At 35.8% G+C, this 24272-nt stretch overlaps 2 protein-coding genes across 2 annotated transcripts; one reads left to right on the forward strand and one right to left on the reverse strand.

The window, feature by feature from the left end:
• Positions 1–8335: 8335 nt before the first annotated feature.
• Positions 8336–9756, forward strand: LOC121745962. The gene is made up of 2 exons (XM_042139910.1): positions 8336–9151; positions 9217–9756. Exons 1-2 carry the CDS (start codon positions 8336–8338, stop codon positions 9754–9756), a joined length of 1356 nt encoding a protein of 451 aa, XP_041995844.1.
• Positions 9757–10988: 1232 nt separating this feature from the next.
• Positions 10989–16537, reverse strand: LOC121743655 (E3 ubiquitin protein ligase DRIP2-like). Its single transcript, XM_042136982.1, has 8 exons — positions 16368–16537; positions 15955–16233; positions 15082–15181; positions 14397–14715; positions 13862–14307; positions 13727–13780; positions 11573–11645; positions 10989–11439 (listed from the first exon to the last, which is right to left on the reverse strand). Exons 2-8 carry the CDS (start codon positions 16067–16069, stop codon positions 11269–11271), a joined length of 1278 nt encoding a protein of 425 aa, XP_041992916.1. The 5' UTR covers positions 16070–16233; positions 16368–16537; the 3' UTR covers positions 10989–11268.
• Between the last annotated feature and the right edge of the window lie 7735 nt (positions 16538–24272).

Here is a 24272-nt window from a genome sequence, read left to right on the forward strand (position 1 = left end):
AGTCGTCGCCTTTTCTCTTAGTTCGTTAAAGCGGAATAGGTAGGGTTTCGTCGATGGAGGCGACACTTGAAATGGAGAGGAAAATGTATTTATATGGAGCATATTATATGTTAATAAATCCTAATGTATTTTAATTAGCCGATTTAATTGTATTAGTGTAATCTTAAGTTGATCAAATTTGGAGAATATTGTGTTGGGCCAATTTCAATTTTATTAGTTATTGGGCTTATCATTTATTTTGCCCTATGATTCTTAATAATAGTATCATTCTTTATTTAAATTTTGTAAGCTGCTCTATGTAAAATGTGCATACTCATTTGTGAGAAATAAGGAATAGTAATTTACGTTTTCACAATATAGACTTTTTTAACGGTCCATTGTAAAATTGTTCCATTATTTTTCTGTTATTTACTTTGGCTGCTAACCTTTTATTTGGTCCATATTTTTGGAGCTTTTATATATTCTAATTCCAACTTTGTAATATTATTCAAGTTAATTATTATGTTAATAGTTATTAATTTATTATTAAATATTTTATTTGGTATGCAATTTTTTATTTGACAAATTTAATTTTCTTATTTTATATATTGACATATATTTGTTTAATTGAATGAAATCATGAACTATTTTTCGTCCATATAATTTTCTTTTCTTTTTCTTCTATGATTGGGAATACATTTTCCTTTATTTGTATATCTTATTATGTTTAATTCGTGTATGTCCTTATTTGTTATTTTTTATGGTGCTACCCTTATATTTGATATTGGAAATTGTATATTTTAATACTGTAGTATGCTGAATATGAAATGTTTCATTACAGAATGTTAAGAGAATTTCAAATGTATGTTTGTTGTTGTTTATAATATTTTTAATTATTTATAATCTTATTAATACTATTTTTAATTAGCTAATATTTGTCTTTGTGATTTATTTTTCTATTTGATTTACCTGTAAAACAAAAGAGTGTTAGAAGTATATCAACAAATTTCTTAAATCCAATTAAAATTAATATAAATATTCAATTTTTAAACCTATCTATTGTAATTGAGATACTCTCATAATTTGTTCATCAATCAATTTCAAATTTTTGGTCCAAACATTTCGAGCAATTTTGCATTTCTGCAAAAAAAATCACAATTGTTAATAACATACTGTACATGCTTATTTTGAGAATTCCTACTGACGTCTATAGACATCACATTTTCTGAATCATAATCGATCTGTTTTTTCGGATAATTAATTTGATTTTGAAACTTTCATTGATTGCTCAACTAAAATCGGTCAAAATATGAATCTATGTCTTACCTTGGTTTGAAATCCTTCAATTTATTAAAGAAGCCTTTGAATTATCCTTCTTCTTCGTACGTTGTTGGATTTCTGTGAATCCTTCTTCTCCAATTCTTCTCTTTCTTCTTCGCCGTCTCTTTGAACACCGATCTGTCCCATTTTTGCCGATTAATAGAATTTGTGGTGGATCGTTGTTGTCGATGGGTTTTGCCGATTTGAATCCTCTATCAGCGATTGTGTTGGGCAATTAGATGTCGGCATCGGCGTTCTTGATTTGATTTTTGCCCGTGAGGAGTAGATTTTAGTGTTCTCTGATTGTTAAGGTATTTTGGATAAGGGCTTTTGGGATTATGTAAGTGTGTTGTTTGACTTTGGTTTAGGGCGACAGAGATGAGTGTGTGATTGTGATTTTGGCCGTGCTATGCACGAGACAAATACAATTAATATATTTGATTGTACTCAAAATATGTTTGTACTAATATGATTAATGATCATTAATCTTTTTTTTCTTTTATTTAGAGACAATTATTAAAGTTTTCTTAATTTAAATTTGATTTTAATGCTAACTTAATCTATTGGGGTGAAAAGGTTTGGGCCGTTTTTCTTTATTTTGTTTTCAATTGTTGGGCTTTCCATTTCATTTCATTTAGCCTACTCTATAATAATGAATTTGATTCGGTTCATAATAATTAGTTGGGCTAACATAATATTTTTGTTAGTATTGAATATGAAGTTTTAGATTTTAGTTTGTAAAGATGAAGTTGATAGCAGTAATGATTTTACTGTTAATATAATGAATAAAGAAGTGTTTCAAACTTATGAATTTTTTTATTGTTGTGTTAATTCTAAGTGTTGTTTCCACGTATGAAAATGTATGTTTTCGTCCCCAAAACTTATGAACTATTTATTTATTTCAAGTCTTAGATTAATAAGTGTTGTATGATTTTTTTTCACAAATTAAAAATGTAATTCGTATTAAATTGAGTGAGATGTGGAAATCCTTTTTTTAGATTAGTTCAAGAGGATCATGCTTCTTTTTAATTTAGTAGTACATTTTCCTTTATTCATATATCTTATTTTATTTCATCTACACATCTCTTTTTTTTATTTCTTTTATTTAACATTACTGCACTTATATTAGATATTAAGATTGTATAAATCGTATGCTAAGTATGAAATGGTTCATTTATAGTATTTTGAGATAAGTACATATTTTTTTTGTTATTGTTTATATTGATATGAATAATTGTATAAATCGTATGCTAAATATTAGAAATTATAATCATATAAATCATATGCTAAATATGAAATGGTTCATTTGTTTTGTTGATCGAATTTATAATGAACTATTTACTTTTTTCAAATAATTTTATTTATTTACTTTAGTATTTAGTATTTCTCAATCTTTTGTTTGCATATCCTATTTTATTTCTAATTTTTTCCTCATGTCCTTTCGTTACAGTGGATTGATAAATTGATAGATGTAGAAGTAGAAGTATGTTTTTTAAATCTTTATAATCTTATGAGTACAAAATGTAAATAGTTTCTATTCTTGATTTGCAATAATTTTTATATTTTTTCTATATATTTTTAATTGATTTAATTTCGTTTAAATATATTTTCTTATTTTTTAAAAATCATTTGGCCCGTGCATAGCACGCGTGGTAACACTAGTATTTATCGTTCTAAACTTCCAAAATATTTCTTGTGAAAGAACAATAAAGGCGTAAATATAGTGAGAGTATAGCATTAATATATCACTCGCCTTTAATTCATCCCCATTAATTTATCACATTTGGGATCTCTACAATAAAAGTAAATAGCTATAAATAGATTCCATTAAATACAATCTATATTCAATTTGATTGAGTCTGTAGTCACTTTATTCCAAAAAATAGTTCATTTTCTAATAAATTTTCTACACATGTTCACTAATATAATAATAATAATAATAATAATATACTTTCACAATTAGCTATCATTGCTCTACCTATTTTTCTATTACTCTCTATTATTTTACTAATCTTAAAATTGAAATTCATATTTTCTTAAAATCTCTATTATTAGAGTACTTTTACCTTAGAGTAGTTGAAAATTTTTCGCTTTTTGATAAAAATTAATTTAATAATATATTATTATTTTAGTTTTCTTTTTATTATTATTTTTTTTAATTGTCAATTTTATACTTCCTTCGTTTCATTCAAGATGTCCACTTCTTGAATGACATGGAATTTTAGATAGAGTAGTTGAATATGATAAAGTAGAGTGAAAAATGTGATTGAATATTTTAATGAGCAGAGATGAGAGAGAATTTTGTTTCCAAATATGGAAAATGGACATTTTCAGTGGACAAACTAAAAATGAAAGGTAGATATTTTGAGTGGGACAGAGGGAAAATGAAAACTATTTATCTTCACAAGCTAAACATCATTTTCTATAAATCTTATGTTTAAAGAAACACCACAACCATAATGAAATCAATGAAATAGATTATTAGTTTTATATAAATAGACTATTAGTGATCTAGGGAAACCACTATTTAAATGCATAACTATTTAAATGCATAACTAGAGAACGCGAATTTAGTTCACTATAAGAGTGATTTAGTTCACTACACGAAGGAGTGAACCAAAATATCATTACAGTGAACTAAATTCTTCACGGAGTAAATACTTCACTATAATAGTGTTTTGGTTCACTCATTGTTTTCAAATTCATATTGTGAACTAAAACGCCCATATAGTGAACTAGATCGTTTTGATCTAATGACTCAGATTTGTTCTCTAGTTATACTTTAATCATCTCCCTAGATAATTAATATTAGTAACAATTAATAAAAGTAAAAGTTTGTTTTTGTTCGTGTATATTACAAAAATAATTAATATTAGTAACAATTAATAAAAGTAAAAGTTTGTTTTTGTTCGTGTATAATATATGTATATTTATCTTTATTAAAAAGGTAAATATTCATGTAAAACATGAAGAGATACTATTTCGGTATGAGAGAGAAAGCTGGAAAGAGTACTTCTTTTATTTATGCATTTTGTTTATTAATTTAAGTACTTGTATTAACCATTTAATAACCCTCTTATATTTATAAATAAGTATAAGTGGTTTTTATTTTTAAGACAATATTATTTTATTTTATTTGGGGGGGGGGGGGGGGGGGTGTTCGTATTAATGTTTGGTCTGTATTGTTATTTTAATTATCTTTTTTTTACTTGGACCAGCAATTTTAGTTCCTACTATACAGTTTAATACGCTTCAAATTATAGTTCAGTAATTTTATAAAGGAAAATACTGAAACTAATCCATATTTTTATATTAACTTATTCGAACTATTCTCTTTATTTTGTGGAAATTTGTGGCTCTAATCTATAAATATAGGGAGTGCTCGATTGACAAGATTAAATCTCATGATTAAATATGTATCATGTTTGGTTCATAAGATTGAACCATTCAACTTAATCCTAGATGGATAGTCTCATGATATTAGTCATGGCAACGACGACACCATAATGTATTGATATGCGCAATTAAAGTTGTGATTTTTGCAGTTGAATTTAATGTTTCTTGCATGTTTTTTACTTTCAAATTATATGTTTCACCTGCAATCTATCCTTTATTTAAATTTAGATTTGCATCGCAAATTTTTTTCCGAAATCATAATCAAAGTGGCAAACTATAGTAAATATTTTTGTGTTAATTTAAGTAAGCAAACAAGAATCATCAGTCCAGCTCCTTTCATATTTGCATACCTACCTATTAATGAAGCAAATCACATTATCATTTGCTCACGTCCCTTCAAAGCCAGAGAATATAGATTTAATTCATCTATTAATGCTCCAAATGTTTGCTACTCTGTCGAATTAATGTTTTTAACTAGTATTTAGTTGTGTACATTACTATAGTAATTTATTTCAATAGCAATATATTACTACCAATTACTCTATATATGTTCCAAAGTAGCTCGATGTCACACTTGGAAGATTATATAGGATTTTAGGAGATGTTGTTTTGAACGTAAAATAGAAAGAAGATATATATTGTACTATTATGGAGTATAAAACTGTGAGAGAATTGTTTTTCCAAAACATGCTATCTTTTATAGAAGAAACTTAAAAAAGAAAGTAGGACATCACCCTTGAGACAATGGTACTACTTTTACAATATGATGGGTGTTCAGTTTACAAGATTGTATTCGGGATTAAATTTGTAGTGTGTTTGGTTCGTGAGATTTATTCTCACAACCCAATCCTAGATAGATAATTATGGGATAATTAGTCATAGCTAACCTCTATGACTAAAATAATCCTACAACTCAATCATAGATTATATCTTGGTATTAGTTTATCTTGGTAACCGAACACCATTGTGTATTACTTTCTCATTTCATAATATACTTTTTAATTATTATTAAGAAGGAAAACGATCTATTTTCTGGGTTTAATGGGCTTGATTAGTTTTATTTATTTAATAAGCTTAAGATGAGTGTGTTTCATAGCGGGTTAAAATAAATCAGATCGAAATTATTATCTACTAGTATTAAGTTAATTTATTTTGATATTATTACTTAATTTACTCTGAATTTTATTATAATTTTATACAAATAATAATTTCATATAAAATCATCGATGATAAATTGTTGTGGGGTAATATGTCATTTGAATAAAATATATGAGTAAATAAGTATTAAAACTAAGTGAATATTGAATATTCTTTTGGGTTTGAGTTTGACATAAATGATTGTAGTAAATTTACTATTTGATATGACATTTACTAAAAAATGGATTTATGTTTGGTGAAAATGGTTGGAGATTGTCTAAAAGCATCTTTAACCTACACTAAACTCAAACTCATTTTAGTGTAAATATCACATCAAATATGAATTTACTCCAATAATTTACACTAAACTCAAAATTAAAATAATATTATCTATATTATGTTTTTTACTCGGAAAATTTGAATAAGTTTTTGGTTGGTTTAGTGTAACCTAAAGATATGTATTTTTTTACGCAAAAACTAAAAATAAGATTGATTTTAGAGTACTATTTTAAATTTTAGTGTGCCGTTAAAGATAGTCTACATATCTAAATAATACACTATACTTTAACTATATGTCGCACACGTGTTCGATTCGTATTTGGCAAAAAATTAACAACTGAAAGTGTATTTGGATATTTGTTATGCTCGCCTGCTTTAGGTTCGTGGGACTTTGTAATAGCATCCATAAGAGCATCATTAACCCTGGCCCAGATTCAGGCCTTAAGTCCCCTCCACGTTGGTAATGAAAATTATGTCGAATAGATGGTATTTATAGAAATATTCAATTTTTTTTAAAAAAATCAAAATTGCGGCATGGATCCGGCCCGAACTCCCTCCAACGTTGGGCAGGACCGTGACGCGTCCCGTCCCATATGCGTGTAACGCCGGGCCGGGCCGTAACCAGATCCGCCTCAGGCCGATGGCTCGTCCTCAGGCGCGGCCGAGACCCGTCCCCGCACCCTCTAACGCACAGGCCACGAGCCGAGACCCAAGTGCGGTCTGGCCCGCTAGCGTTAACTATGCTGTAATGGATGTCCTCCCCTTAATCATCTCATCATCTATTACACGACCATGTAATCATTTGCCTTTTCTCTATGCAACTGTTTTTAGTCCTCCATTCTTAATTACTTTGTGTTATTCATTACTTTCTTTCGTTTCAAAAAATTATATGTACTTTTAGTTTGACTCATCTTTTAATACATAATTAATAAACTAAGAAAAAAATAGAAGAGTAAAGGCCAAATATGGTCATAAACATATGATTATTTTACGATTTTAGTAATGTATATTATGTTTTAAATTATTACATCCCACACATTTAAACTCGGGTCAGAATCAGTCCAAAATAGATGGAGCCATAAAAAACAGACGGTCGGGTCAACGTCTTTTAACCCATTTAAGCATTTTAATTAGATTTTTTAATTATTTCAAAATTAAAATTATTACTCTTAAATAAAGTAAATATAAGACCAACTCAACTCCTGCAGAGTTTGAAATGGAGGAAAGCCCAAAATCACCGATTTGAATCCTCTCGAGATGAACTTGCACGAGCCGTGAGACTACACCGGAAACGCACCGAGCAATTCGTCCCAACCTTCGGAGCACCTGGGCTGGGCACCATAAAATTCTTCAGATTCTTTGCAGCGGTGATCAACGATCTGAAGCTCTGCGCGTTGTAGACATCCTTCAAGCTTATCATCTGCTCGGCGAGGCTCCGGCAGCTGAGCGATGCTGATGGATCGGCGGTCGCATTTCAAGGTCAATTTAGTGACGGCGTTGAACGGCGGCAGACCAGGGAGGAGCGGTTCCGATCGGCGGCGGCGGAGAGTGAGTGGAGTTGAGTAATTTGGTGCAAACACAATTCCTTGTGTGGTGTTTCGGCTCAACCAAAATATTAGTTAAGTAGATATCTATGAACATATTTATACCCTAAAATAATACTCCATCCGTCCTTTAAAAATAGAACACTTTGTAAACGGCACGGGTTTTAATGTAGAATTGGTAAAGTAAGAGAGAAGGGAAAAAAATAAGAGAGAAGGAGAAAAAGTAAGAGAGAAGTAGTGTTAGTGGAATGTGAGGTCCATATTATTAGTAGTGTTTAATTGTTCTTAAATTGTTTACACAAACCAAATCAATAAAGTACGAAATTGATTGCAGTAAGTCAATATGGAACATTGTTTATGCATTAATTGGTACGGAAAATTGTTTCTGTATTATTTATGGTGATTAATGCATCAAATAGTGCATTGAATTAATTTGTAAATCAATAATGATTATTGCATTAAATTGTAAGCCAATTCAACACATTTATTACCGCCTACAATGAAAAGAAAAGAGGGAAAATTTGAAATCAGCTAAATTTGACGGAGGGAAAATTTCCCTCCAGAATTAAAGTTTGTTGCATTAACTAGTCATTTAAATACATAAGGCCAGTCATTCATTAGCATTCATTACAGAGAACTGCCATTTCAAAACAAAAAACTACACATTCCATACTCCCAAGATGGTAAAACAGAAAGACACCCTTGATACCACCGTGGACCAAAAAAATTTAATCGCCCAGTTTCTTCTACAATGTACCATTGAGGGAAATCTTCCTTTTGGATCAAAGAAGAAGGCAGCAACAACATTTGGAGTCAGCTACATGACAGTTCGTCGCATTTGGGCAGCAGCAATGGAGCAGGTTGCAAAAGGAGAGCCAATACAATTCAAGTCAAATAAGAAAGGCAAACAACATGCAGATTTATTATTGATTGATGAAGCTAAATTCAGGTCTCTGTCAGTGTTAGAAAGAACAACCATAAGAAAGATGGCTTCAAAGCTTGAGGTCAGTAAATCACTTGTAGGTGTATGGATTAAACAGGGAAAACTAAGGCCACACACAAATGCAATTAAATCTCAACTTTCAGAAGCAAATAAGATTGCTAGGATGAAATGGAGTTTGAGTCAGCTGAGGTTAGACAATAATTTGGATAAGATGTTTTACAACAGCATGCAAAACGTAGTTCATATTGACGAGAAGTGGTTTTACATGACCAAAGCATCAGATAGATACTACCTTCTCCCCGATGAAATTGAGCCCTATAGGTCCATCCAATCAAAAAGGTTCATCAATAAAGTTATGTTCATGTGTGCCGTAAGCAAGCCACACTTTGATAGTAATGGTGAATTGCTATTTGATGGGAAGTATGGAATTTTTCCATTTACTACTCAAGTGGCAGCACAACGAAACTCCAAGAATAGAGTTAGGGGTACATTAGAGACTAAGCCAATCAATTCAGTGAACAAAGAAATCATGAAAGACTGCATCATTAATCAGGTATGTATAGGAGTATAAGTTTATTCAATTTTTCAGTATTAATACATTTATCATTTATTTATCAGATTGTTCCAGCCATAAAAGCAAAATGGCCAGCTAGCTCATGCAAGGATATTATCATCCAACAAGATAATGCGAAACCACATATAATGCCAAATGATCAAGAATTCAAGGAAGCAGCAAATACGGATGGTTTCAATATTAAGATAGTTTGTCAGCCACCTAACTCTCCAGACACAAATGTTAATGACTTAGGTTTCTTTAGGGCCATCCAGTCATTACAAGATGACAAATCAGCCAAGAATGTGGATGACCTTTTGAAGAATGTGGTGGCTTCATTTGATGAACTGTCACCACACACTCTTGATAGTGTCTTCCTCACCTTACAAAGTTGCTTGACAGAGATATTGAGAGTAAAAGGTGGGAATAACTACAAGATTCCACATATGAACAAGCAACGGTTGAGAAATCTAGGGCTTCTACCAATGTTTCTTGAAGTGGACAAGGATTTGATTCGGGACAGCTTGAACTACCTACTGCTGCCTGAAAATGATGCTGGTGCCGATATTGATCTGTCATTTCTGAATGACTATTTCCAGATATAGTTAGCATTAGAATTGTAGGCTTTTTGTGCATTTTGGTAAGGTTGTCAAGTTAAAGTTTTTTGTACATTTTGGTAAGCATGTAATGTCTCAGCTTTTTGTACATGTTTGTCAACTAGTGTGATGCTTATTTGCAAGCCTCCAAACATATGGAATGAAATGTAATTCCACAGGGTGACTTCTAAATTAGACAACACAAGATATTCATACAGAATTGCATCATTGACATTCAAATTCAGATTCTGCCCCAACACAATGATCCAACAAATGCAAAACATTCATCCAACAAATGTAACACATTCATAGGACAGTCACATTCAGACGCAACACATTAAATACAACCAGCATTGCACACCAAGGACAATATATCGACAGATATAGCAAGATAGTCACCTGATTAGAGATCAAGTGTCAAAACTGCCGGACAAAATATCGCCAGAAGTTCGAGGAAAACTTTATCCGACTTAGGGCGCACTGTTCTCGGCCGAGAATCAAGGATTACAGTCTCGGATGTGGAGGATAATGTCTCAGATTCGTCAAACGACACCACCAACTCCGGCACCACCATGTCAGAGTCGTCAAGCAGATGACTCATCTCCGGCACCACCGCGTTCAATTCGTCGCACGGAAGGACCGTTTCCTGCACCACCGTTTCCAACTCATCTCCGGCACCACCACCGTTTGGATCTGACTCGAAACGTTCACGAGCGTGACTAGGGTTTACAGCAGGTCTTCGAAACAAACTTCGATTTACATTTCGATGGAATCGTTGCTGAGGGCTACGGCTGCGCTGCCGACTAGGGGGTGTATCCGGAACGACGGTTTCCATTTCGGACTCCATTGAGAAGATGGATCGAGCAGAAGAGGGAGGATGAGAGCGACGTGAAGGATGAAGATGTAGATGAAGACGAAGATGAAGATGTTTCAATCTCAATTTTAGATAGGGCACGATTAATTTAGGTTTAGGAATTGGGTGGGTTGGGGTAATTAATTAGTTAGGGTAATTAGTTTACGAGTCAGAAATTATGAGGCTAAATAGAAAATTAAGTTTTAATTCTAATGGCATAAGTGGTAAATAAAATGATGTGTGGGGTTATAGTGTAGTTGAAAACTTTCCATTTTTGATTGTGTTCTAATTTTGGTGGACGTCCAAAAAAGGAAACTGTGTTCTATTTTTTGTGGACGGAGGGAGTAGTAAAAGAAATACCTGCAATAAACAAAATTCCCGATCTGAATTAAAAAAAGAAAAAATATGTTAAGTTTCACATATAACTTAAATAACGTAATTATGTCAAAAGTCCAATGTAATAATGAACAAAGAGGGCACATTTTGCATTCACGAGTCGAGCTCGAGCACAATCATGTAGTAATAAAATTTAAAAACAGGTACTTCAAGTCACTAAACATGCCACATTCACTCCTCACACCTCATCTTACAATGCATTCTCATCGCGACTTTGCTCCTAAACGCTGAAGTGCGGTGCTCGTGAAAGGCCAAATCGGGGCATGATGAGCCTAAGAATCAGGTGCCCTGCGAGCATAGCCCAACACCATCACGAAGTCCTTGGCTGATGAGCCGATTGTGGCTTTCACTCTGTCTGTACTAGTTGTTTGAAGCCACAGATCAACCAGATTGTTCAGCGTTAGTGTGGGGATGATGCTCTGCCCCATGCACTTCATCTCAACCTGGAGTTTGATTCGCAGGAAATATCAAATGAACTGATTGGAGATGTAAACTCTAATTCTTTGCAATCCAAATGCTGTGTGTGTGTGCATACTCCCACATAAGTGAATGCTCATAGGTATGGAAATGAGTTACCTCAACATCATTTGTAAGATCTAACTTCCTCTTGAGGTACTTTTGAATGAACGAAACTGGTATACTTCCATCCCTGTGAAAGAACGCCGTGAATAAAAATAAGATTCAGTTCTTCACTACATAATCCGTCATAGAAACAATTTTGTGAACTATGTATGCAAGTCTTAACTTACAAATTCTTCCTCAGTGATATTTCAGAAGAAACAACAATAATATAACCCAAGACTGAAAAAAATGTAGATTAAAGCCCTAGGGATTCGGCAAGCATCATCAGTCCAACATATCTTAAATTCGCTGAAGAAAATTGAAGTCCAACGTTCCAAATTATTTCAACTGTAATTCCTCTTCAGAGTTTGTTAGCAATTTCAGAAGGACCAATAACTATCAAGTGTGGTGCACCAATCACTCAAATCAGCAGTTTGTCCAATGAATCAACATAAAATCACAACTGACGTAGGGGATGGATGGCGAAAGAGGGTTTAAGGACGAAGGGCCAAAGAGGGTGCACAGAAAAAGCACATGAAAGGCCAAAGAGAATGCACAGATAAGCACAAGTATGAAAGGCCAATAAAATAGGGTGCACAGAAAAGCACGAGAAATTGGACGATTTGGTCATGATAAGGAAATTTAGATGATTTGATTTTGATAAGGAAACTAAGATGATTTGTTTTTGATAAGGAACTTAAATAGATAATGCAATTGGCAGGTATTTTATGTATTGTGAGGTAAAGGTAACTTGATTATCTACCACCCTTACTATAAACCACAGAAAGGTATTAAGAAGGAATGTATGTGAGCTCCAAGTTCAACCTTCACTTTTTGCACTTAGCTAAGTCATCATATGTTAAAGTATTTGATTTTAAATGAAGTTACTGTTTACAAATAGTCAAACACAGTCCAAAACTGTTAATATCCTCCAGCACTTAAAACTGCCATGGTTTATATGTAACTACTACAATATATGAGAAATTCAGCAAACTTGGATATAAGCTAATACATGCATCATGTGCATCCAGTCATCTACACATTCATAGAAATATCACTCAGAACATCAAATCAGGTCCAATATAAAATGCTGGAATCAAGATACCCCATTACCATCTCCAGTTAGTAAGAACTTTTCATGCATTTAGAGAGAGAGAATAGGTTAAGTTAATTGTAGAAACCAAATTAATTAGAGAAAATTTTGTGGATATAAGGACCACTTGCAATCTGCAGAAGACACCAATTGTAATTATCTAAGTGGATCAAAAGCACAAAATGAAGGCAAATCTGATATCGATTACTAGGAATGGAAATGATGGTGATTGGATCCAAGTGATTGCTGATTTCTAGGCCTATTGCATTATCTTTGATTTAGTTTTAAATTAAGAAAGTTAGGATTTCATGGGATTTGAATAAATTAGGGATTGATTGAATAATTGAATTAATTAGAGCAAATTTGGTGGGATTATTGTCTACTGCACTCCTATATATTTCATAGGGGAGCTTGAAGAATGTATCCAGAGAGATCAAAGCTATTAGGCGGTGAAAACCGAGGCCTCGGTGAGAGGATTATTATCCATTTTATTTCCAAGTTCTGTTGGTTCTTGTTTACAAAAACTTGAGAGTCATTTTCTGTTCTTTATCTTTGAGTTGTTTATCCATTGGTTCTTACTGCCTTATCACTCCATAACAAAATCTCAAAAAAATCATCAACGAAAATCTATAGTTCAGTTAAACAAATTCTTTCACATCTAGGCTTGAAACAAAAGATTAAAACACTTAAAGAAACTGATGTTGTTGATATTTGTTACGATTGTTTCAGATAGAGTATAAATGGTGTCAAAGCATATTCGTGAGATAAAGGGTCAATTTTTGCAGTAAAACAAGCAATATGCATGCACAATTTCGCTAGTTTCCATAATATTCAACCAGGATAGACAGACACTTAACACTAACCAGATATACATGTAAAGAGATTAACAATGCCTTCAAATTTGTAAAAGAAAGAAATATCATAATTAATTAATCTGAACAATTAAAACAAAGCTAATAACTAGGCACTATACTATCAATATATGATGTCATAAGAATAAAAGTTGAGCCGCTTATTGGTTATGCCAAAGCAGAAACATACAACAGCCAGAACAGCAAAACATAGTAAGAACTTACTTTATTCTCAAGTAACTTGCCGAAATCTGAGGCAAGGGCAATGCATCTCCATCTCTGAAAAGTTATTTTTTATATCAGGTTCATCAATAAGTTTCTGAATATTTAATCCTAATAAGATCAGCATAAGCCACTTACAGTTCGTTAGAGGCAACTAAAGAAAACCAAATAGGACAGTTTCTTCTTCTGTCAATTTTAGCACTGGCAGCATCAAGCAGAACCTGAGGCGGAACCCTGAAGTTCCCAAAATTTTGTGTTTTCTGCCGGATTTTGCGTAGCTTTTTAGGCCTCTCAATTTCCTGAGGGGTATGCTCTATACAATTCTTCTCTTCATTAATTTTGGATTTCTTCATCTGTTCCTTTATTTTGTTTTTTCTGAGAAGACCCTCCTTCTCATAGGGATTATTCTCTTCAGATTTGACATGAGAATCTAGTGTGTTGAACTTAGAGGATTTGCTTCGGCTTGCTGCTTCGACCAAACAAGTTAAAGGCTTCCACAAATCACCTTTTTCTTCCCATTGCTCAGAACAATTCTTTCCTTCTTTATCAGGACTGTGATGAGATGGCTCACATGCAGAGGAGTTCTGCAACAATAGCAGTAAGCTTAAAAATTGGTGCATGGAACGTACAAAGCCCATGCCTAATGTTTCACAATCTTCTATACTACACATACCTTTCTATTATTGTGAGTTGATTTGTTCAGCATCTCTTGTGAGCTAGAGCTTTCAGGTTGGTCCACAACAGAATTTAAAACGGGCCTTTCTATGGTAAAGCTGGATCCTCTTGATGCTTTTCTAGCAACAGATTTTGATCTTCTACCAGTCATGCTGACCTGTGTTGATACTCTTGGGGTATTGACCACCAACGATGAAAGAGATCTTTCCTTCCGCTTAGCAGGCAATGCAACAGGAGTCACTACCTCAGGGGCCTTAAGTTTTATCCTCTTATGTGGAAATATTTTTGCCCGCACATCTTGGAAATTATGATCCGGTCTAATCAGGAATGATATCAAATATTAGTTAAATGATGAGAAGACCATTCTAAATTTACCTCCGAATACAGAAACCTCCATGAATTACTATCTATGAACACAGAACACCAATATAAGACGTAATTTGACAGAGCTTTCAGAGTATACTGAAGTATAAAATGCCACCTTGACTATCTAAAGTAGAATTTTGACCAAAAAACTCCATTTAGCTTCACTATTGACATGCATTTCTATGTCCAACAAAGGGATTTAAAGACAGCATAAAAGCATGTTTAACAGGTTGTGTGCTTGTGCGACTTGTTTGTAGCTAAGATGGAAAACAGAAGTCATGATATCAACAAAATAAAAAAAATATAGTAGAACAGACCTCAACTTCTCCAATGCTACACATCCCAAGTCGATATTGCATACTGGACAACATTCCATTTCCTCGTCTGAAAGCTTCTTGTAAATGCATTTCCTGCAAACTATACAGCATCGTAGAAACAGAAAATTAAGTAATGCATAAATGAAGATGGATAGGCACAGACAACAAATTATCAGAAATTTTGGGGATAAGAAAAACAATGCATCATTGATTTGATCAAACATGCACAGTTAGCATAAAAAGAGGCAGTATTATTTGCATAAAACATAGCATATTCATATTTCCTGACCAATCATACGATTGGCCAATTTGGCCATATGTCGTGGGCCATGTAGCAAACTTAAATGGTTATTTTCAGATTCTAATGAGTCGCTTAAATGTTATTGATTATCATCATAGTCCTAAACAACATTACAACAATGAACTGCAGAGGCACGTACTGTTAATTGACCCATTCATGTTTAAAGCCTTTGGTGGGAATTTTTTTACACTTGTTTGAATCTGAATTAGCATGTGGTAACAGAAAATCTTTCAACTGTAAACTGAATATTCTCGAACCAAATCTCCTTCAATTCAATTCAGCAGCACTGACATTGTATATATCACAACGAATTAAGTATACAAAAGACAAATTCCCACAAACACAAGCGCGTAAAACCAGAAACGCATCTAAATACACAGATCCAATAGCTCGCAATCCGCATGACGAAAAGCCAGATTGAAAAAGGGCAGAATCGGAAGTCAGAAATCGAAATCGAAATCGAAATCGAAATCAAAATCGATATTTCAAATGCAAGCAGCCACGATTGATTAACGACTAAATCGGAAATCGGAGAGAGTTGAATGACAAAAACGAAGAGAAGAGAAGCTCACAAGTGTGGAGGCATTCGATAATTGTGGTGGCGTCGCGGAAGAGCTTGTGGCAGAGAGGGCATGTCATGCATGGGGCCAGCGCCTCCCTCCTCACCTCAACGACCTGATGCGACATCGTATTGTCCAATTCACTCAATTTCACGGAGCAACTCCAACCCACGCTACCTTATGCAGTGCATGCTGATGCTATTCCGCTATTCCCCCTAGCCCAAGCGCATACGAGGCCGGATTCACGTCCGTTTCCTTTCTCCTTTCTCTCTCTCTCTCTCTCTACTGCACCTGCATTAAACCCATCACCAAAAACCACACAATTATCTCATCAACTGAAAACATAAGACAATGGAGTGTGAGTGAGGCAAGGAATAGGAATAGCGCGGAGATTTGAGATGAATTGTTGTTTTGCTAACGAAAACCTGCGAATCGAGGAGTGATTGGGTGATTTGGGGGAAACGGGGACGTGGTGTCGAGGCGGAAGGGGTGTGCCGCCTTCACCTTGGGGGTGATCTGTAGGTGTGTGTGAGTGCGTGTAGTGTGTGTTTGCAGAGTCGAAATCGAAAAGGGGTTTGGTGATTCAATCAGCATGAACAAAATCTAGACTTTTTATTTATGGGACTATTTCCAACCCAAATTTAAATTTTCATTATGCAATAGTAAAGGTTAGTGAGAGGATAATTATGGTACAATAGGTCGTAAGAGCATCCACAACGGATACCCTCTCGCTATGCGTCTACGCCACGGCTCTCTGCCACGTCATTGTTCTCTACTTTTAACTAATCGTTATGCGTTTATCACAACAATCTCTGGCACATTACAGTTCCCTACTTTTTTCTGCGTCAAGTTACAAGTCTTACAATGGACATTCTCTTACATTAATTCATCTGTCTCAACTAAATTTTGGCATGAAGATCAGAAAATTGTATTAATGAGTTAAATAAATAACTATAAAATAAAATAGGAGAGAAAAATAAAGTAAGAAATGTAGGGATGTCAGTGCTGCCCGCAACCCGTGAGCTGGCACCGCTGGGCGGACCCGATTGACATCCTAAGGAGATATAAGAGGGTAAAAAAGGTGAGATTTGATGTTTTATTTTTTTTGCCAAAAGGATAAATAACTCAAGAGATAGAGGTATTTCATTCAAAATAACCATATCATTAATATTATATACCGGGTTTTCTTCCCATTGGTTTATTACTTTTGTTTGGAACATGATGAACTAGGTTTAAGCCGAATTCTATGAATTTGATACCTTTATTTCTATGTGTACGTAATATTTGATTCTATGCCTAGTTCATGTTTGTTATAATCCTCCTTGTATTTTTATATTTGGTTGCTTGAAAAATGCTTTTAGACTTGGCTATAATATTCGAAAGATGAACATTTAGATCAATCAAATTCGAGAAAAAGTGACATCTTGGGTGAGAGCTTGGATCATAGGAGCTTTAGGGATGGTACACTCATTCATAAGAGGAAAATTGGAGAATAGCTTGTAGATCGATCAACCACCCAATCGGCATAGAGTCATTGTCACCAATCCATAAGATTCACGTCATTTGATCGTGTCTTCATATTTTTTTATTATTTTATTTTTAGTTCTTTTTCTCATTTCATTGACCTAGAACTCCTCTCTCTTTGGTTATCTAGATGGTGATTGAGATTTAGTCGCGTTATTTAGGTCTTGGTACTATTCTTTGTGGATACGATCATACAATACTCTTCACCTGCTAATAATATACTACTACACTAACCATACACTTGCAGGTATAGCTCGTGTCTAAAATTAGGTGAGTCATCCGACGAATCAATCACTATATCCGACTAGTGTATGTGGCTTTTTATCCTACATGGCACAACTAAATCTAGGTGGCTTTTTATCCTACTTGTCAAGAACTTTAAAAATGGTCTAAAAATATCATAAATGTTTCACGGTTGCCAAAGTAGACAAATTTTCGATGAAAATATCTTATTCAGGTCATGCTGAGAAATAACACACGAAATGTAAAGTTTCTGAAATTTTGGATCACTTTTTCAAGTTCAAGAAAAATATCAGAATTGGCCAAAGTTCGTAGTTTTAGATATCAATATCTTTAGATATATTATGTACAACATTTAAAAATAATGCAATTTTAACATTTTTTATATAATGTTTGTTACTAATTTCTTTGATTACAATCTATTTTCTAATTTCTTATGTACGGTCTTAGAATTGTTTTGAAGTAATAAAGTAATTAATTTTATGTAGAATGATAACGTGTACTGCATCAAAAATAAAGTAATTAATTTTATTAGTATAGCACATTAATTCAGCTTTAAAGTAAATAAATAAAAATAAAAAAATTAATAAAATGTGAATCTTAATTTTATGGAATATAGTATTTTTATATTATAGGAGTATAAATAAGATTATTTAGAAGATGGAGGTTTTAATACTTTTAAATCTCATTTTTTTCCGTTAATAGTATTTAGCTATGCATCAAAACGTTATTATGTGATACAGTATATTCCACTGACTTTATCTTCACATATTACATTTCAGGGGCGTGTTATATTGCTAACTCATCTTTAAATTACTAATTACAACTAAATGATAGCCCATTAAAATTTTGAATTAAAGCTCAAGATCATTCAACCTTGAGTATCAATATCATGTACAAAAAATATCAATTAGGGTATTAATATCAACTAACAACAAAATAGTTATAACTAACTTTTTAAAAATATCCCAAAACTTTAAATGCATATAACTATCTCAATTTAAATTATTTTTCCGCATAACATATATCAAATTAAAGATAATTTCATAAGGATTCCAACGAGATCCAACATGCATATGTTTCGATGTTAAAATTTGATAATTTTTTTGTAAATATTCATAAATTTTGTTAATAGTTTTATATCAATACACATCACATAATATGTCAATATAATGTTTATACAATGTTAATATGAAATTGTATTGACATTGTCATGTCTTTGTGTTGATGTATTTCATACATTGTATTGACATTGTGTTTCTAAACCCTAAATTTGATAGTTGCTATTATCTTTTTTATCTTAAAAAATGAAAAATGAAATTACACATGACAAATTGTAGACCACAAGATTTCTAAAATCCTATAGTCTTAAATTAGTTATAGTTAGCAATTAAATAATGAGTTAGCAAATATCACTCCCTTTACCTTTCATGTGTATATATGATGTTCATATTTATTATTTAAACTTTTATTTGAATGTATAATTATTGTAAGATGAAGTTTTAGTTTATGATTTTTTTTTATTGAATAACGAATATTTGAGAGTTAGAGCATCCGCAACGGCGGCCGTCCCGGCGGACGTCCGCCATTAGGCAGCAGGGAGGCGGATGCGGACGTGCGTTGCGGACACCGGAGTTCTGCGGCATTCCGGGGACGTCCGTCGTGACGTCCGCCATTGCGGTGCCACGACTGACGTCCCGATTTTTAATTAAAAAAAAACTCTATATACGGCTCGTTGAACTTCATTTCATTCGCACCACTTGTTTTAACGAGTCTCTCTCTACTTTAATTTCTTTTGAAGATAAATGGAGCACCACGATAGTGATTCCCCCGCCACGAGCGAGTCACAAACGCCGACTTTTCCCGTTAGAGTTGGGGGAAATGCCAAGGGAAGTGCACCGATGTCCGGGATGATGCCCGGAATGGCGCCGATGATGCCTCAACCCCAAATGGCGAGGATGATGCTCGGGTACTACAATATGTACCCCCTTGGTGTAGGATGATGCCCCAAATGCCCGGGATGAGTGCCGCGATGATGGGGATGATGCCCCACATGCCCGGGATGATGATGCCTAGTATGCCTACCGCTGCGGGGGGAGCAGGCAGGGGGTCCCCCAATCACCTGGGGACAATAACTATCGCCCCTACATGAATTTATTGTCTAGTGATTCTCCCCCATAGTACTCCTCTGGAGAGTCAGTTCACCGGCATTGAGACTTTCTCTTTTGAGGAGTTGGGACTGTCTCCAGTCAGGGAGTCTCACTGAGATGCCACCGGCGGTAGGGAGGACACGGAAGCAAGGGAGAGGGAAGGGCAAGGGCACTACCTCGTCCTCACGTGCGGGGAACGAGGGTGAGGCGGGGGCCGAGGAGGAGGGAGAGGAAGCAGGAGGGAGAAATAGGACCATCTGGAGCATAGGAGAGTGCGTCGCGCTGGCGAATGCCTGGATCAGTGTAGTCGAGGATCCCTACGTCGGGGCTAACCAGCATATCGACAGAATGTGGTGGCGCATTAGCCAAAGCTACCTCCAATTCAAACCACCAGGTGGGAAGCCTCACGATGGAGAGCAATGCTAGAAACAGTGGGAGCGGCTGAGGAGGCAGCTCAGCAGATTTGCCGGCATCTACCAAAACAACCTCCGCACGGCAACCAGCGGCCTGTCCTCCGATGATGTGAAGCTTCTGTCTCACCAGCAGTTCACCGACAGTGAATTGGGTTTCGGGGAATTCAAATATTGGGAGGTCTATCTTTTTTATATAAAAAAAATTAACTCCTATATAAGGGAGGAAATTACAAATAAACTCCTATACTATAGATAGAAGGAAATTACAACTGATGTCAAGAGGGCTCGAACTCGGCACCTCATGCAATAATGTCTAAGCTCCTTGCCGCTAGGACAAAGGCTCTGGACATATTGGGAGGTCTATCTTGTGGTGCAGACTTCTGCCAAGTTTAGTTCGGGTGTTGAAGCTGGCTGGCCGAAGCGGACGAAGATCAACGCCTCCGGGGAGTACAGCAGCAGTGCCGGTTCCCACGAACTCCCTAATGCCAAGGCAGAGTTCCCGACCCCTCAATCGATTTCCCGCCGCCGTCGCTCGGTTGGGCAAAAGACCGCGATGCGGATGGCTAGGGGAAGCGCCAGCGGGTCCCCTGAGGTCCAATCGGAAACTCCTTTCCGGATCGATCCCGAGCTCCCCTCATTTGCCCGCATACAACAACATGAGACCATGATACACAACATGGATAAGTGGTATGCAGTGACTGACCCCTTATATAAGTTGATGCTGAAGGATGTCATTGACAGTATGCAACGCGATTTGGGGATGCCATCCCTGCGCGTGAGTGACGCCGGGACCGGCCACGGGCACGACGGGACTGGCGGCGGGGACGACGAGGAGTGAGACGGGGGCTCATTTGTCGAAGCTTGAGGTTGTTTTTTTTAACTATGTATTTTTTTTAATAATTATGTATGTTTTTTGTTTTAAATAAAGTGGTTGCATTTTCTCCGTATTCGTGTCGAATTTTTAATTCTGTAAATTGTTTAATTTGGTGAATTTGTGAATTTTTATTATTGTGGATGTCCGTTGGGATATCCGTCATTGTGCAGTGGGATGTCCTTATTATGTGGCATGAGATATTTTTGGGAAGTCCGTCGGGATGTCCGCCGGACATCCGTCCCACTGTGGATGCTAGTAAAATTGTTACTACACCAATAATTGTGAATAGGCTTTTAACAATTTTAAATAACCACTAAGGTACTTTCACAATTTCAAATTAATTTAAAAATTAAAAAAGTCAATATAGATAATCATGCTGCCTACGCGTACCAATCAACGCTGCCTACTCCTTTATTTCTCTTGATTCGCACGCTACAATTACCCAATGCTACCCATCATTTTGCTTTCAAATTCTTCTCCCTCCAAATACATTTACCTTTACGCAAATAAAACCTCAAATCTCATAAATATAAAAAAATTACTCGCGTTCCTTTCTTCATAGCTGAGGTAAAATTTTTCGGCACAGAGTTTAAGAAATGGATATTGAATGTATTAAATAAATAGATAAAAAAATAAAAGAGGAAAAAAAAGTAAAGAAAATAAAGTAGAGAGAATAAAGTAGAGAGAGTAAAGTAAGAAACAGAAAAAAGTTACTCCCTCCGTCCCACATAATTTGTCCTAGTTTTCCATTTTGATCTGTCCCACATAATTTGTCCCACTTCAAATATTCCATTTATGGCAAAAAATTAAACCCTTCCTAATTACAATCAGGCACCCCAAATTACACAATTAATGCAATTAATCTACCAAATATCTCCTCCCACCGTCTCCCCCATTTCGCCTCCCCCATTAAATTCGCCTCCCCTTCAATTTACTCCTCCCACCGTCTCCCCCATTCAATTCGCCTCCCAACCGTCTCCCCCATTCAAGACGCCTCTCACCGTCTCCCCCATTCAATTCGCCTCCCAACCGTCTCCCCCATTCAATTCGGCTCTCATTCCAATTCACTTTCCCTCATTCTAAAAACACTAGATCTACACTCATTCTTCCTCAATTCCCACCGCATCCACACAACCCGACTCCCCTTCCACTCCCAGTACTCCTTGTGAAAACCCTAGATCTACATCGATTCCTCCACAACTTCGACCGCCTCCACACAAATCGATGGATGTTTATCCCGACTCTCCTACTGGTTTTTTATCGGTCGATCTAGACGATCTCGTCGTCCCAGACACCCCGGACCATCTATGGGATTCTGACGCCGGAGCCCTAATTGACACCGTTGTCCCCGAAACCCCAGTTGATTTCGTCATACCCGTAGATGTGTGGTCTTCTCACTCCGCCATTGAGTACGATGACTGTGGTTGCCCCTACTACTGGCCACCACCACCAGCCACCCCCTACAACGGGCCACCACTACTAGCCACCCCCTACAATGGGCAACCAACCTCCCCACCATTCCAGCTCTAGCCGGCCCCATCATGTATTCTGACTTCGAGAGGCAGATTCTTGCTATTTTGCTGCCTGGAATCTTAGATTTAATCTAAGTATGTTGTCCCTCAATTTGGTTGTTTTCTTGATTGGGTAGTAGGCTGTGGTTTTGTAATTGGGTTGGAGGCTGTTGTTTTTAGTTAGGTTGGAGGTTGTAGTTGTTGGTGTGTTTGTTTGGGTTGGAGGCTATGGTTTTGTCATTGGGTTGGAGGCTGTTGTTTTTTGTTGGGTTGGAGGCTGTGGTTTTTAGTTGGATTGGAGGATGTGGTTGTTGGTGTGTTTGTTTGGGTTGGAGGCTGGTATTTGGTGTGTGTGTGTGGGGGGGGGGGGTCTGTGGTTGTTGGTGTGTTTGTGTGGATTGGGGGCTGTGGTTGTTTATGTGGGGTGGAGTCTGTGGTTGTTGGTGTGTTTGTGTGGATTGGAGGCTGTGGTTGTTTGTTTGGGGGGGGGGGGGAGTCTGGTTGTTGGAGTGTTTGTGTGGGTTGGAGGCTGTGATTGTTTGTTTGAGGGGGTCTCTGGTTGTTGGAGTAATTGCTGGTTGTCTGTTGTTCGTTGTGATGTGTTGTATGCTGATATTGAGATGATGCTAATTGTGTTGCTGATAACTGATCTGTTCCATGTATACTCCATAGCCCTGTGATGATTTGTTGTGTGTTGCTATTACTGATAGTTGTTGATTATTAAGCCACCCATCTTGTTAGGTTAGGAGGCTTATTTGTGAGTTGATATAAACACCAAGATTTGAGGGAAAATGTTTCATAAACACCATACACTGACATTACAAAAGCCACCCCTTTACATGGTTAGGAGGTTGTTTTGTTAGTTAGGCAGCCTTAGAAGCCACCCCCTTACACATGTATGGTTTGGAGGCTGCCCTATGATGATAATTTTCTGAGGGATTAGGATTTTAGAAGCCACCCCTACACATGTAGGTTTGGAGGCTTTACAAAAGATGTCAAAAACAGTTGATAGCATCAGCCACACCTAATCTTGAGGCTTCCACACCCAACTGCCAAAAAATGCTTCCTACTTACTCAAATTAGAAACCTACAGCTCTACAGATATGTGAGATGTCATATGATGTGCCAGCATCATTTTCTGTCTGTTGGAGGTATGCCACTGCAGCCTTGACAATATGTTCTTCAACCTCCAATGTGTGTGGAAGTATGCCCAGCCTTGACAACCTGTCTTTATTTATGTATGGAGTTTTGTAGCCATTTCCCCCTTCCACTTTCAAAATCTATGTTAAGCAAGTTTGAAGAGTTAGAAACACTTGTTGAGTCTTTGTGCACTAAGTTCTTCAAAAGAGCTTTGCACATTACTCAACAAGCCATCCACTCCCCTAGCCAGTTTGTCATCTTGTATAGACTGTATTGCTCTGAAAAAACCTAAATCCAACACATTACAATCTGGAGAATTAGCTAGTTGGCAAATGATATGGAATTTGAACCCATCCGTGTTTGCAACAGACTGAAATTCTGCATCATTATGCATGATGTGGGGTCTTGCATTGTCTTGTTGTATGAATATCTCCTTGCTTATGTTATCTGGCCATTTAGCCTTGATTGTTGGTATGAT

This window comes from Salvia splendens, chromosome 8, assembly GCF_004379255.2.
Source record: "Salvia splendens isolate huo1 chromosome 8, SspV2, whole genome shotgun sequence".
Classification (NCBI taxonomy): domain Eukaryota; kingdom Viridiplantae; phylum Streptophyta; class Magnoliopsida; order Lamiales; family Lamiaceae; genus Salvia; species Salvia splendens.